This window comes from Engraulis encrasicolus, chromosome 11 (assembly GCF_034702125.1).
Source record: "Engraulis encrasicolus isolate BLACKSEA-1 chromosome 11, IST_EnEncr_1.0, whole genome shotgun sequence".
Lineage (NCBI taxonomy): Eukaryota > Metazoa > Chordata > Actinopteri > Clupeiformes > Engraulidae > Engraulis > Engraulis encrasicolus.
The window spans coordinates 37,070,198-37,085,166 of NC_085867.1; the positions used below are offsets into that span (position 1 = coordinate 37,070,198).

General features: G+C 43.8%; 1 protein-coding gene across 1 annotated transcript in view; it reads left to right on the forward strand.

Annotated features, from left to right (window-relative positions):
- The window catches only part of slc12a2 (solute carrier family 12 member 2), a 102,964-nt gene that overhangs the window by 42,960 nt on the left and 45,035 nt on the right, over positions 1-14,969 (forward strand). Inside the window, exons 5-14 of the mRNA XM_063210534.1 lie at positions 2,236-2,375; positions 3,479-3,589; positions 5,412-5,520; positions 6,115-6,239; positions 6,373-6,457; positions 7,279-7,439; positions 8,712-8,819; positions 10,065-10,188; positions 10,571-10,672; positions 13,251-13,406. Coding sequence (XP_063066604.1) covers positions 2,236-2,375; positions 3,479-3,589; positions 5,412-5,520; positions 6,115-6,239; positions 6,373-6,457; positions 7,279-7,439; positions 8,712-8,819; positions 10,065-10,188; positions 10,571-10,672; positions 13,251-13,406 — 1,221 coding nt within the window. The remainder of the gene's footprint in view (positions 1-2,235; positions 2,376-3,478; positions 3,590-5,411; positions 5,521-6,114; positions 6,240-6,372; positions 6,458-7,278; positions 7,440-8,711; positions 8,820-10,064; positions 10,189-10,570; positions 10,673-13,250; positions 13,407-14,969) is intronic.

Here is a 14,969-nt window from a genome sequence, read left to right on the forward strand (position 1 = left end):
ACAGCATGTGGGGAAATTCAATAGTGTGCTCCTAAAACACCCCTCAACCCCACCACACACACACACACACACACACGCACACGCACACACGCGCACACACACACACTCACTCACTATCTCTCACCCACACACACACACACACACCACACCACACACTTACTATCTCTCACGCACGCACGCACGCACGCACGCATGCACACACACACACACTTTCATTCAAGTGTGCGCACACACACTCACTCATGCACACACACACACAAACACACACACGGCCTGTTTTCGCCGCTGAGCGGACAGGGAGGTGCGGTGTTGTTCTTCTCTGGCGATCTGAAATGAATACTGGATGCTCCCTAACAAAGCCCGTCAGGGGGCGAGGATGGAAGAAAAACAATTTTTTGGGAGGTTATCAGTTTTTGTTTTGGGATTCCTGGACCCAGGATTTCCAGTTTCAACCTGTTTTAGTGTTTTTATTTGTTGGAAAGGGTGAGGGAAGAAGGTTAAATCTATAGACAGTCTCCAGCAGGTAGGGCTATTTTGTTATTCAGCCAGGGCACCATGAGGTATGACTGGACTGGTGGCCCATTGACCCTCCGCACTCCGGCTGGTGGTGCTTTCTCATGGACCAGATGGTATCGTTTACAGTCTTGAGCTGTGAGGTGATGGTATCTTATAGTGCTTTCACTTTTTTTTAACCAGTCAGATGTTTGCTCTAAAGAGAAGGTAGAATTTACAGTGCACAGAGTGAACCTGATGAAGCGCTAACGCGAAACGCACTATTATTCACTCCGTTCAAATCAGTGTGGAGAGTTTAATATTTATGTACTCATGAATTTAGTTTGCCTGCCATACATATTCTGCTTTATCAATGGCTTGTGCACAGGGACATTTTTGCACCAGAGTATGCATGCAATACCTTGAAAGGACAACTCAAGTACCACACACTCCCGAGTGATTGGCTACGAGATGTATTGTAGTGATGATGCTTCAGCCTAGTTTGCCTTGCTTCAGAACACACATGACCCTTCATCAGACTATGCAGTGTCCATAAACACGAGACCATTCCTGCCAACACCAACATGGTCTCATAGAAAAGTTCGGGTGAAGTTTTCCTCAAACGACAAATATGTGGTCTACATCCTTTTTTGTATATGTACCTGTAGTGTAGGTACATGAAGGACGCAAAATCTCTTTAGATCAGGACTGAATTCATGCCCCTGCCCATGCACCAAACTTCAATGCCCCTGCTAACCTCAGAAATATTAGCATGATTAGCCAGGTTGTCTGTCATGAAGGGTTTATTCGTTGAGGTCCTATTGCGTTGCAAAGTATCGCATGGTGAAGTTGGACCATGATGAGGGTCAGAAATGATTGAAGTCACATGCCATGCATGTGGATCACTCTTAATACACTGAAACGGCTCGGCCAAGGCGAGGCTGTGGGGCTGCCAGGGATTAAGTCATCATAAGGCTAATCTGCCCATGTATTCCAGAAATTCCCTGATGAGTCTCCTAACTCTTAGCCTCAAATCTGAGCTGGGACGGAGGAGGAAGCCAATCTTTGACTACCTACTGCCTACTGGGTGGATATTTTTTTGTATCCTTTTGGGGAGTGAATTGGTCATTCATCCTGCTTCTATTTGTATCTAGTGTGAGGGAGAGTGGAGGATAAGGTTTGCGCACTCCTTTAGCCAATGAATGAATAAACGGCGACAAAGAACTTTAAAAGAAGAAAAATCCAAAGGAGTATGCAGACACAGACACAGACACAGACACAGACACAGACACAGACACAGACACAGACACAGACACAGACACAGACACCATGTCATTTTTTTTCTCGTCAGCACCAGGAATTGTGCCCAAACTAAGTCGTAAACGGGCAATAAAGTCCAAAAGTAAGAGTGCTCTCCCGTCTTCTTCATCCATTAAACAGGATGCCACCCTGAAGAGTTGGCTGTTGCCTGCCAGTTGTCTTCTCCAAATGCTGGCTGTGCATTTAGCTTTACGGAGAAATGACTGCATGTTATTACTGTGCAATCTCTGTATGTGTCATTTATTTATAATTATTAAAATAGCTGCATGTAATAGTCTACCTAAACCTACTGAGGCTGGACAACAAGATCATTTTAAATGTGTTCTACGGAGTTCGGGGGCTGTGTAGGCCTAGCCTTCTCAGGTCCCAGATGTTAAGCTGTATGCTCATTGTCTTTTTTGTGTTTAACTGTGTCTGTTATAGGAGGGGCCTACTACTTGATATCGAGAAGTTTAGGTCCCGAGTTTGGTGGATCCATCGGCCTCATATTTGCCTTTGCCAATGCTGTGGCTGTAGCCATGTATGTGGTAGGCTTTGCCGAAACTGTGGTGGAGCTGCTGCAGGTGAGATCATGCACATACACATACACATACACATACACATACACATACACATACACATACACATACACATACACATACACATACACACACACACACACACACACACACACACACACAATGGTCATGTCAACCCTCTTTTTTGTCCCCTACATGTTGAAGTGAAACACACACACACACACACACACACACACACACACACACACACACACATGCACACGCAGTTCACGTCACCGCTCTTATCACAGTATTGTACACACAGTCCACGATTAGCCATATCAGCTCATGTGTGGGTGACCATGGCCTGCGATAGCATGAAAAAGTGATTTCCTCTGGTGATATACTCTGTAAACAATAGAGGCTGTGTTTGCATGTTTATGTTTCTATCATGAATGCAATAGGAGTTTTTTTTTTTAATGCACGTGGCATGTGAATGCGAGTGTACATCAAGAGTGTTTCATGATTTAGATAAACTCATGTGAGTACCTAACACTGACTGTATAGGCATGTTTAGGAGGGCCCAAGCGTGAATACCCTACCCTAACACTCCAAGTACCCCTTAATGTTTAGTTTCACTACTAACTCTAACCTTATTTATTATCTGTCTGTATATTTGTGTTTCTTTGCTTGCCCTATCTTTCTGACTCTGGTAGCAAGTAAGTTTCCCAGCTATGGGATTAAATAGTAATGCAGTAATGGTTAGGGAGTTGGACCGTAGACCACTGAGTTGCAGGTTCAGTCCCCACCCTTACATGTACCAATCCCTTCCTTCCTTCCTCCATGACTGAAGTGGCCTTGAGCATGAGGACCCTAACAGTGAAAGTACCACTTACTGTTTATATTCACTACTGACTGTGTCTTATTCATAAACTTTCTTCGTGTTTGTGTTTCTTTGCTTGCCCTATGCTTTCTGGCTCTGGTAGCAAGTAAGTTTCCCCAACCTTGGGATTAAATAGTTCTCTTTTTTTATCTTCTTGTCTTCTTCTGTTCTCGTCTTCTTGTCTTATCTGAATATCTTATTTGCGACTCACTGCCAGCTTTGTAAGTCCCCTCACGTGTTTTGCTTTTGTCTTTTTCTTTTCCCCAACTCTCCTGGTCCCCTGCAGTCGTATGACGCCGTCATGCTGGACTCGGTCAACGACGTGCGTATCATTGGCGTCATCACGGTCATCATCCTGCTGGGCATCTCCGTGGCCGGGATGGAATGGGAGGCCAAGGTACAGTTGCAACATCATTGCATTGAATTTGGAATGGGGATTGCATTTAGATCAATGGGGCAGGGGCGGGGGCGCTGGGGCTCGGTGGGCTAAGGATACCATCCATGTGGGTTCGGGGCTATTCAAATGGAGGCCCTGGGGCCAGATGTGGTCCTTGGATGGCAAGCGGCTGGCTCCCATAAGGTCAGAACAAAATGTAAACAATGTGTGCTATCTGTGGCCATGCATAATTTGCGATTAGAGGGATATCTCTATTATGCATTCACATGAGAGTGAAATCTTATCTAAAGCAGTGTCATAAATAGACCATCCTCAGGCTACTAAGATATAAAGAAGCGAATATCTGTTCTGTCTGGAAAGCTATCCGCTTGTTTCGCACCCTAACCTAAGACGCCGTGCTGCTCGCAGTTATACAGATTCTATGTTCGGCCCCTTCACTGGAGGGAATTTGAAAAACTGGCCCACGGTGACTTTTAATTGAATAACCTTGGTGTCGTTAATGGGGTGGATGCTATGGTGGGGGACATTTCCATACCACTAAAGTGTCCCCACCACTTTTTAACAAATTTAATGTTAACATATTAACCCTAAAAAATATTCTCCCACCACTTTCCGAAACACTTTCCGCCATCCCACATATCCAGGGAACCCGGGTGCTAGGCCGCCTTGAGGTCATTTGCCAATCCCTCTCTAGATCTCTCTCTCTCTCTCTCTCTCTCTCTCTCTCTCTCTCTCTCTCTCTCTCTCTCTCTCTCTCTCTCTCCTCCACTCATTTCCCGTCACTCTCTCGCTATTTGAATCCAGGCATAAATAGCTCAAAATATCTTGGGGGTGAACAAATAGAAAGAAGAAAATAATTTGCATAATGGGTAATGTCGTGTGTGGAGAGCCTTGAAGGAGAGGGTTGGGGGGGTTATGTGTCAGATTGTGGTCAACGGTACCAAGTTGTGCAGAGAATGCCGGCCAAAATCTCTGAGATCTTGGCTTGCCAGCATAGCACGAAGCAGATGAGTCATCATGCACAGCAGTCAGTATAGTAGGTATGCCATGAGGCTTGCTGGCTGCGTTTTTGTTTCGATTTTTTGGGGGGTGTTGTGAGGACACAAAGACAGGCAGAGCCTCTAAACTGTGAAAGAATGGCATTTTTCTTTTCTTTTTTAAACCCAGGGGCTGGAACCTCATAGTTATCAGATGTGAATATGGCCAGACGGTGGTGTTGTTTTGATATTGCTGATGCCAATTATTCAGTTTGTCAAACATCAGGATGCTATCTTTTTTTTAATGCATGTTGATTTTATTGTCATCAATTGTTGGTTGCTATCATTGTTGGCATTGTAATATTATTAGTGTGGTAACACTTAATTCCACGGTGTCTCTGTAAGGACTGGTATCAACATGTAATATTATGCACTTACACTGGACATACAGTACGTTATTGTATCCATTCCTAACCCTGATAAGGTATACTGCCAGTACATAATGTGGCATGTTATTACAAACTTTGTTTTTACAGTGTACCTAATTAATGTAACAAGGACGGTAAAATAAACTGTAACCATTCATTTTAAAATCAACATTGACTTCATCTTTGGGGTAGCCGTGGTGTAATGGTTAGAGAGTTGGATTGTAACCACAGGGTTACAGGTTCAATCCCCACCCTTACCAATCTCTTCCTCCCTCCATGGCTGAAGACGTGCCCTTGAGCAAGGCACCTAGCCCCACACTGCTCCAGGGACTGCGGCCAATACCCTGTAATATCTGAAAGTCGCTTTGGGTAAAAGCGTCAGCTAAATGTTAATGTAATGTAATATTTGATCTCCAGGCTCAGATCTTCCTGCTGTTCATCCTGTGCTCTGCCATCGTCAACTACTTCATTGGGTCCTTCATCATGGTGGAGTCCAAGAAACCATATGGATTCTTTGGCTATGAAGGTAATAGACTTGTCAATACAGCCGGTCAGTAGCTCAGCTTTATTGCTTTTATCATGCGCGTCAGTAACTCAGTTTCAGTGCAAAGTCAATTCCGTCTCAAAACACGTTCACGATGTGATTAACACATTGACTAATTGATTTAAAAAAAAGCCTGAACTGTAATGAACAGTATGAAAGTAACTTGTAAAGCCATTGCCATTGCCATTGCCATTAACCTTGACGTGACATTTCACGTCAAGGTTAATCCCAGTCAAACAAGTGCAAAAACGGCAATAAGGCTGTTTTGAGCGACTTGTGAATCTGCAATGTATTAATGTATTGCAACAAACTTTTTTTCTGATGGGACCCAATTTTGGACCCACGATTATTTCATGCAAACTGTCCCTTCTCTCTGTGACCCCCAGTTTGGTGAACTCCTAATGATTCATCTGTAATGATTAAAGATAAAAGCCCACTTACTGTGTACTCTGACACCTGATGAAGACCTTGCTCGTCGAAACGTGTCATTTTTTCCACATTAAATCACGTCAAGGAAGCTTTTGTTGTGTGCGAATATTTCTTCTCCTTTAATCTGTAATGATCGTCTCTCTCAAGGCACTCTATTGTGGGAGAACATGGGTCCGGACTTCCGAGGAGAATCCTTCTTCTCCGTGTTCTCCATCTTCTTCCCGGCTGCCACTGGTATCCTCGCTGGCGCCAACATCTCAGGGGATCTTGCTGTGAGTTACTGTCTTCCTTTTCTTACTGTTAAGTCCACACCAGCAAGTGTGGAGTAAAATGCTTTGCCCCCATGTTGTTTCCCAAAGAGCTGTCTGACTAACTAGGTATCGATTCGTGTCCCATGTGTTTCAGGACCCACAACTGGCCATCCCCAGGGGAACTCTGTTAGCCATATTGATCACTGGAATTGTCTACTTGGGAGTTGCCGTCTCCACAGGTACAGTATGGGCAGAGATTCTTTTAAGTATATAGAGATATGTCATTGTAATAGGTTGCTATGGGCACCTAACATGACCAGGTTCCGGTCTGCCTAAAGGGGCGTGTCATAATACTCCTAGCATTGAATAGAACAGTCCTTAGGTCTGCCTAGGTCTGCCTAATGGGGGATTTTTTCCCCCCCTTGCACTAATAGAACCCGGAAACAATGGGCCAATGGAACCTCTCTCTCTCTACTCTCTCTGGTATGGGGCACGGTGGACATCCTGGCTTCCTCATTTTTAAAAAAAAAAATTGAGGAGTAAGACCTTTCCCCACATTTCTTCTAGAATTTTACTGAAAATTCTACAGCACCCATAGAACTATTTGTTAAATGCTCATTGAGTGAATTTCAACTAAATATGGATTTCTCGATCACATGTACTGTGTGTGATAGCAATCAACACGTGGATTTGGATTTGTAAAGCACATGGCATTCAAAATATAGCATGCTTTGTTAGAGTCCAGTAACATCAGAGAACCCAGACAGGGTGCTGGGGGAAAAGTTCTGTTAGTTAGTGTCTCCGGCAGTCTCTGCTGTATCCAAAGGCGTCCACATGCCCAAATGCTGCTCCTGGGAAATGAGCTTGGAAACAGAAATATGAGTGCCGTCTGCTAAACTCATTTGTGGTTTGCGCGCTTTCTGTTTCTCTCCTCTCCTCTCCTCTCCTCTCCTCCCCTCTCCTCTCCTCTCCTCTCCTCCCCTCTTCTCTCCTCTCCTCTTCTCTCATCTCCTCTCCTCCTCCCTTTCCCTCTGTACTTTACATCATGTCACCCCTGCAGGAGCCTGCATTTCTCGTGATGCCCCCGGGCCCAACATCGCGTTCAACATGAGCGTGGGTTCCAACTGCAGCAGCTATTCCTGCTTCGACTTCTCCTTCTGCAAACCTTCGGGTGATGCGGTCGAGTCCACCTGCAAGTTTGGGCTTCACAACGACATGCAGGTACTGTTTGTCCTCAACCTTTCCTATGTTGGGTTCACCTCGTTAAAAAAAATAAAAAAATAACACGACTGGGCATATGCACTTTCTTCTGTGTATTTCCTGTGCATTTTGTATTTGCAAGTGTTGTATGCTATGGATTATGTCCTTGTTTGTAAGTCGCGTTGGATAAAAGCACCTGTTAACTGTAATGCAAAGACATGTAATGTAGTAAGGGAGCACCTACCGGTCCCAGTTATGTGATGACCTCAGTAGTTTGGAGTTGTTGGTATTGGTAGTGTTTTAATACAGATATAGTAGGGTGTAACTAGATCAACACAACAATGTCAATATGAATATCAACAGCAGCTGTCATTGAAAGTTGTATTAAAGCATCAACCTCTCGTGTTAACCTTTAAAATGGTGCCAAGTTGGTGCTAGTGGAGCTTATGAATTCCAATGCCCTAAAGAAGATCTATAGACCAAAAGCTTTGAGCTTGAAAATCCGAAGGTGTGCAGACTTTTATGCTTTAAAATTCAGTTTTGTTCCTGTCTGGTATTAGCCATGAGTGCTGTGTAACCTGTTCAAGTCGCACTTAGTACCGAAGGTTAATGACACTTAGCGTAATTGTAGCATAACGGTTAGCATAATTGTACATTACGTAAGGGTTAACGTTCGGCGAGAAGGTCGCTACCGTGGAATAGCAGCACGACAGAGAGAATCTTGTTCTCTCTGAAGTGCTGCTATTCCACAAAGCGACCGACTCGCAGAACGTTAACCCTTACGTAATGTACAATTATTATATGGATATACTTAAATGATTCACACATGGCGGGGACATTTCTTTAGGCCTATTTAATGTTAAGTTTATTATAGTTTTTCATGTCAAAAGATTGTTGCTGCGCAAAACAAAACAGTGCCGTTGTGGAACACCGCTAGGCAACAGCTAGGTAGCCAGGACAACAGGTGTTGTCTATCACAGCAGCTGATTAGAGTCTTGTTGAAAAGTCGCTTTAGCAGTGAAAAGTCTTGTTGCCATTGACAGCGGTCTGTTATAGACCAACCCGTCCGTTATCGAAAAATAACAGACGTGCGAACGTTGGGGAGCCCCACTGAAATGAATGGAGCATTCGACCGATGACGTCACACCATATAATAAATTGTAATATAGACCTATAAAAAACTAAAATTGTTAAAATATATTTTTTAAAATCCTGCACCCGGCACTCCAAATCCCTGCTTGTTTTCTGTTCTGTAACCCTGTTGGCTGGTTGTCTGGTCTTCTCCTACTCCAGATCATGAGCACTGTAGCCGGCTTCTCCCCCCTCATCACAGCTGGCATCTTCTCAGCCACGCTCTCCTCTGCCCTGGCATCCCTCGTCAGCGCCCCTAAAGTGTTCCAGGTACCTTTCTTTGGTTCTTTGATTTCATAACTATCAAGTTTTAATTAAGTTTTTTTTTTTTAAAGCATGTCATTTTCAATCAAGTTTTTGCAGTCAATCTGTAACTTGTGAAATAGTAGCAGTGTTTCCCACAGAAATTTTGGAAACTATGGGGGCAGCCGGGATCTTTTTTGTCCGGGGGGTGGGGGGGGGGGGGGGGGGGGGGGGGGGGGGGTTCACGCGGGCCTGGGGGGGGGGGGGGGGATTTGTATTCGCGCAGTGTAAATGCAAAATGGCAAAACAATGAGTACAGTATGACATTGGCGCATGGAGAAACTACATTTCAGCCATTTATATTTTGAGAAATAAGGCTACGTAATACACATGCAGGGGTCTATGTAATGAAAAAAATAATAAAACAAAATAGGAGCAGAGATAAGAATTTAAGATTACTGTGAAATTGTTAACGCATAAACAAAAAGGGTCTAAGAGGGTAGGCTATGCCTTTTCCCCACACACACATAGGCGTACACATTCTACATGAGGGGTGCTGGTCACAGGGCCAGTTTTTCAAAATTCCTCCCATTAAAAGGGCTGAACAACATATTACACATTTATGTAGGCCTATATTCACATTCATTACACATTAATTTCTATATGCAGCCCGATGTCTCCTCTGCCTTGTCAATGAAGGCCTGTCACCTAACTCATTACAACTGTAAAACAAAGCCTGGGGAGTGTTAGTAAACTCATCCCAACTGTCCCTTCTCTGAAGGGTTTTGTATTGCTCCCAAACCCAAGTTAACTACAACAACTTGACTAGGCTTTTGATCCCTCTGTCTTTCAAGCACTTGTGGTTTTCTCTACAGGATGTATTTACACCAGGAGGAAAATGCGAGGGGAATCGTTATTCAAATCGTTTTTAACAAAAACGGCAATCGTAAAAAAAAAAAAAAAAAAAAAAAAGTAAAAAAAAAAAAAAAATTTTTTTTTTTTTTTTTTTTTTTTTTTACATTTTCGGAAACTATGGCGGCCAAATTTAAACTATGGCGGGCCGCCATAGTTTCCTCAATGTATGGGAAACACTGTAGTAGCATACTTACCTGTATACATATTACGTTAGCTTGCTTTGCTTTAATCAGGCAGGCAGTCCATACTTTTCTCTGCGTCTAAATTTCTTTGCGTCTTTTGTCTAGTGGTGGTTCATGATGTTCTGTTTCCATGTTGTTTACATGTTGTTTCCAATGCTTTTGTACCCTCTAACAGGCTCTATGCAAAGACAATATCTACCCAGGAATTGGCTGGTTCGGCAAGGGCTTCGGCAAGAACAATGAGCCCCTGAGAGGCTACATCCTGACCTTCTTCATTGCCCTGGCTTTCATCCTCATTGGTGTGTGTTGTGTCAAAAGATTGAGGCCATACTATCTCTCTCTCTGTCGCTCCCTGTCTTTCTCTGTCTTTCTCTATCTCTCTGTCTCTCTGTCTCTCTCTCTGTCTTTCTCTGTCTCTCTCTCTCTTTCAAAAAATGTTCCTCTTGAGATGGAATATTGCCCAGTCGGTTTAGCCTTGGTGATTCTTTCATGTACAGTCTTCTCAACAGGAAGCAAGACACACGTATTTACTGACAAAGCAGCGTTTGTTCGTTCAGTCTAAACTAGATCTACTAAATGTAGTTAATATCTTTCAATTTTGTCAGGGGAATTCCACTTTTTTTGTTCTTGATGCACCCTTACGTATGTGTCAGTAATGTTGTAACTTGTTTGTCTCCTCAGCTGAGTTGAACGCCATCGCTCCCATCATCTCCAACTTCTTCCTGGCCTCCTACGCTCTGATCAACTTCTCCGTGTTCCACGCCTCTCTTGCCAACTCCCCCGGTAAGCAGCTCGACCAGTCTCTTTTCCTTTAGCCAGGCATGACCGCAAGGCAGTACAGAACCCCTGTTAAAGCACTTTACCCCCAACCCCCCTTTCTTAAGAAATGTTGAGTCATAATCCTCTTTGACAACCACCCTTTCCAGCTCAGTAAAAAAAAAAAAAAGATCTGCCATCATCATCACCAGTCGAGGCATTTCCCTGGCTGTCACTGGCGGCCGGAGAGCAACCTGAGTGGCCTGATGATAAAGTACAAAGCTAAATGGGCTTGCTAGCCGTAAGTGTGTGTAATCCGAGAGCCACAATTAAGGGACTTGCTCTTGACGTGGGAAATGATGCTCTCAGGCCATTATTGTTGGAGATGACATTGGGGACAGACAATGGTAGTAGTTTGCATAATTAGGCCTACCTCTGAAGTGACATTTTTGACATAAGATCAAAAATAACATTCGACGAAATAATATTTGGGTTATATCAATTTTTGTGGGAGGTGGGTTAATATGGCGAAACATGAAGGCACATCCACTAAACCTTTGTCATTTGCACATTTTAAGATTTGGCCACAGCAAGGTGGGATGTGCATACTTTTACTCTTCTGAACATTTTACATCAGATATTTTATCACCTGCATACCTTTGTTGCCACATGCATGATGTTGCTGTAATATCGTTGTCTGTGTATGTTTGTATGTGTGTGTGAAGTGGGTGTGTTCTCCCCCCTCTTAAAACCAAAGGTGTACGAGACGGACAGGTAGCGGTGAAATTTACTATCTCTTTTTTATGTGCCCTGCCCTCTTTAACTTCTATTTGTCCCATTCGGCACCCCGTACGTACACATGTTCACACCTTCCATACAGCCACAGTTACAGCACAGCCAAGTGACTTAAAGGGTACGTGTTTGATAGCCCTGTTAACTTTGAACCTCTGACATTTTCAGTCTGTTGCTTTCCGAGCAGGCCCTGAAAAAGACCATCAAAGTGCTACACATCCGCTCCTCCAATTGACCCCAAAAGGCCTCCGTGAGATTTAACACTCTTAGCTTGACATTAGAGTGGAGGCGCTTTGTGTTACCATGGCGATTTGCACATATACAGCTCAAGCTCCTTTTGTCTGTTGGACATGGAGGCACTTAAAGGGTTAATTGGGAGGGCAGTGAAGACCTTTCCTGGCTGGCTTTTGAATAAGGGTGTGTACAAAGCACAGCTTGAATGAAGGGAAGCTGTTTAGTAGGGTTGTATAGAGTAAGTCGTACCCTTCAGGTCATAAACACTGTGTAGTCTCGCTATTACAAATAACAGTGTAAGGATTCAGAACACAGATGTTTTTAATGCCTTTTGACTTCACTAAAAATCCATCTAGTTGTAGTAACACTGACGCACTCGTATGTACACGAACCACAGACCAGTGTATACAAGCTCTGTCTCTGTCTCTCTCTCTCTTTCTCTCTCTCTCTCTGATACAGACACCCATGATACACACTCACTCCAGTTCTCCATCTAGTTGGTTTTTATAATATGTTTTTGTCCTCAGTAACCCTACTCTAACTGGTAACTCTCGGCTAACTCATTTTTAATCCGTGACGCCATGCTCTCTCCAGCCGGCAAAACAAATGGAACATAAGATTGTCAATATCCAGGTCACACTTCATGCTATTGCAGGTTTACGTTACAGTAATTGGAGGTAACTGGGAAACGGTGCACAGGAAACCGTAAATCCGGACTTAATCCAGAGTTAATCTATAAGGAGGAGAGTCTTGTGACTTGTGTTGGAGACCCACAGTAGTTCAACCTGGGTGACCAATTACAAAGCAGCATTTTCCACAATAGCAAGTACTTTCACAGTTTTCGTTTTGTTAAAGCAGTCGGTCATCTTGTGTCTTTTAGGATGAAGTGCAATAATGTAAACCTGCAGCCTTTGCTAAGAATAGTCGACCTCCAAGTGGAGTAGTGTTATCCACAATAGCCAGTTTCACAGTTTTCAATGCGTTAATTCAGCCGTTCATGTTGTGCCTTTTAAGAGCCAAATTTAAGTCTGTAAATGTGTGTAGCCTTTTCCTGAGAATAGCCCAGGTAAGATACATTTTCAAACCTGAATGAGAAATGGTAATGAAGTATAAGCAAGGGCGATTAGGATGATGAAACTGAAGGAAATCCATAAAAGGTAAGGCCAAATGAAGGTAAAAAGCTTTGTGTCCTTACATGGCTTCCCTTTGCATCCTTTTATCAGTAGATCCACTCAGACGGGAAAGTGCTAGACATTCCTTTTTATCGCCCTCACATGAAAAAAAGTCCTCCTTTCCACAAACAAGTGAAGCACTTTAAAACAAAGTACAGAAAAGGAAAAAAAAATCTGAAGAGATGAAGTCTGAAGTGTGTCATCCTAACACCGATGCGTCATCTGTCCTCTGTTGAAATATGGATAAATATTATTTCATTTTCAAGACTGATGGACTAGTAGCGATTAAAAAACCTTGAATCTAAAAAATGATGTTTTTATTTTCTTACAATCATGGTGATTGAGTGTTTACCCATGATTTTCTGTGTGTATGTCTATGTGTGTGTGTGTGTGTGTGTGTGTTATAGGCTGGCGTCCCAGCTTCAAGTACTACAACATGTGGGTGTCCCTGGCGGGGGCGGCCCTCTGCTGTGTGGTCATGTTTGTCATCAACTGGTGGGCGGCCCTGCTCACCAACGTCATCGTCATGTCCCTCTACATCTACGTCAGCTACAAGAAGCCCGGTATGCATGGCTCTACTCAGTTACTTATCTTTTCATATCTGCTTTGATTACTTTATCTCTTGATTACTTTCTGTCTGCCTCTCTTGATTACTTTTCTTTCTTGATTACATTTCTTTCTTTCTTTCTTTCTTTCTTTCTTTCTTTCTTTCTTTCTTTCTTTCTTTCTTTCTTTCTTTCTTTCTTTCTTTCGGTCTTTCTTTCTTTCGGTCTTTCTTTCTTTCTTTTGTCTGCCTGTCTGTCTGTCTGTCTTTTGTCTGTCTTTTGTCTGTCTGTCTTTTGTCTGTCTGTCTGTCTGTCTGTCTTTTGTCTGTCTGTCTTTTGTCTGTCTACCTCTGTCGAGTGCAACTTGACTCCTGTTCCTCATTGTACCTAGAACAAGAAAGAAGCGTGTGTCTGTGTGTCTGTGTGTCTGTGTGTCTGTGTGCATGAATGCGTGAGTCAGAGAGACAGACCGAGCTCTTTGAAGTGTGCTAGTGCAGTGAGGTCATAGCCACTGCTGATAGGGCCGATCCCCTCTGGAGCCACACACACACACACACACAGACACACAGACACACAGACACACAGACACACAGACACACAGACACACAGACACACACAGACACACACAGACACACACAGACACACACAGACACACACACAGACACACACAGACACACACACAGACACACACAGACACACACAGACACACACACAGACACACACAGACACACACAGACACACACAGACACACACAGACACACACACACACAGACACACAGACACACAGACACACACAGACACACACACACACAGACACACACACACACACACACCACTTCTGGAGAGCTTGCAGAACACTGCAGCCTTTCAGCTTTTCAACCTCCTGTCCTTTGTCTGTGAGGCCTGAAAAGTGCTCGGGCAGGCAAAAACCACACTTCCAACATCGGTGGCAGACAAGACAGCAAGGACACTTGGGATATTAGCACACAGAGACACACACACATGAGCACTGGCCTCGCTATCCCTGACAGCCCACAAACACACAGGTTGCATATGGCATTTTGAATGGGCCAAATTCGTCATTTGCATCACACTGTCACCCATACTAGGCAAATGCGGCCAGCCCTGTGCAAGTTTACATAATGGACTCATGGTGGACGCTGTGGTGCAGGCTCTTATTTTGAAATGGCACATTAGTTCACATGAGGTGTTGCCAGATGTGACCGATGATTTCCATCCCCGATAAATGCTCGAAATCACCTGGAGGCACCAAATCCTGCCCAATTTGAGCTAAATTCTATAGATTCCATGGGCTGTAAATTTCTTTTAACCCACCCATGGTCATCCTACAAATGGGCAGGAAAACGCCAAATCTGGCAACCCTGTTGTGCACTGTAGTCTGTGCACGGTTTTGCACTGCGCACAGGGGATAGATACTCTCCATGTCTTCCTCTCCCTCAGCCCTGTTGTTTCTATGGAGACTGCCCGGTCCCAGGTATGCCAGAGCTTTCACGGTTGAAGAAATGTGGCTCTAGAAAATGAGACCACAAAGTTTTATAGACTTGACATTTCTGTCAGGCA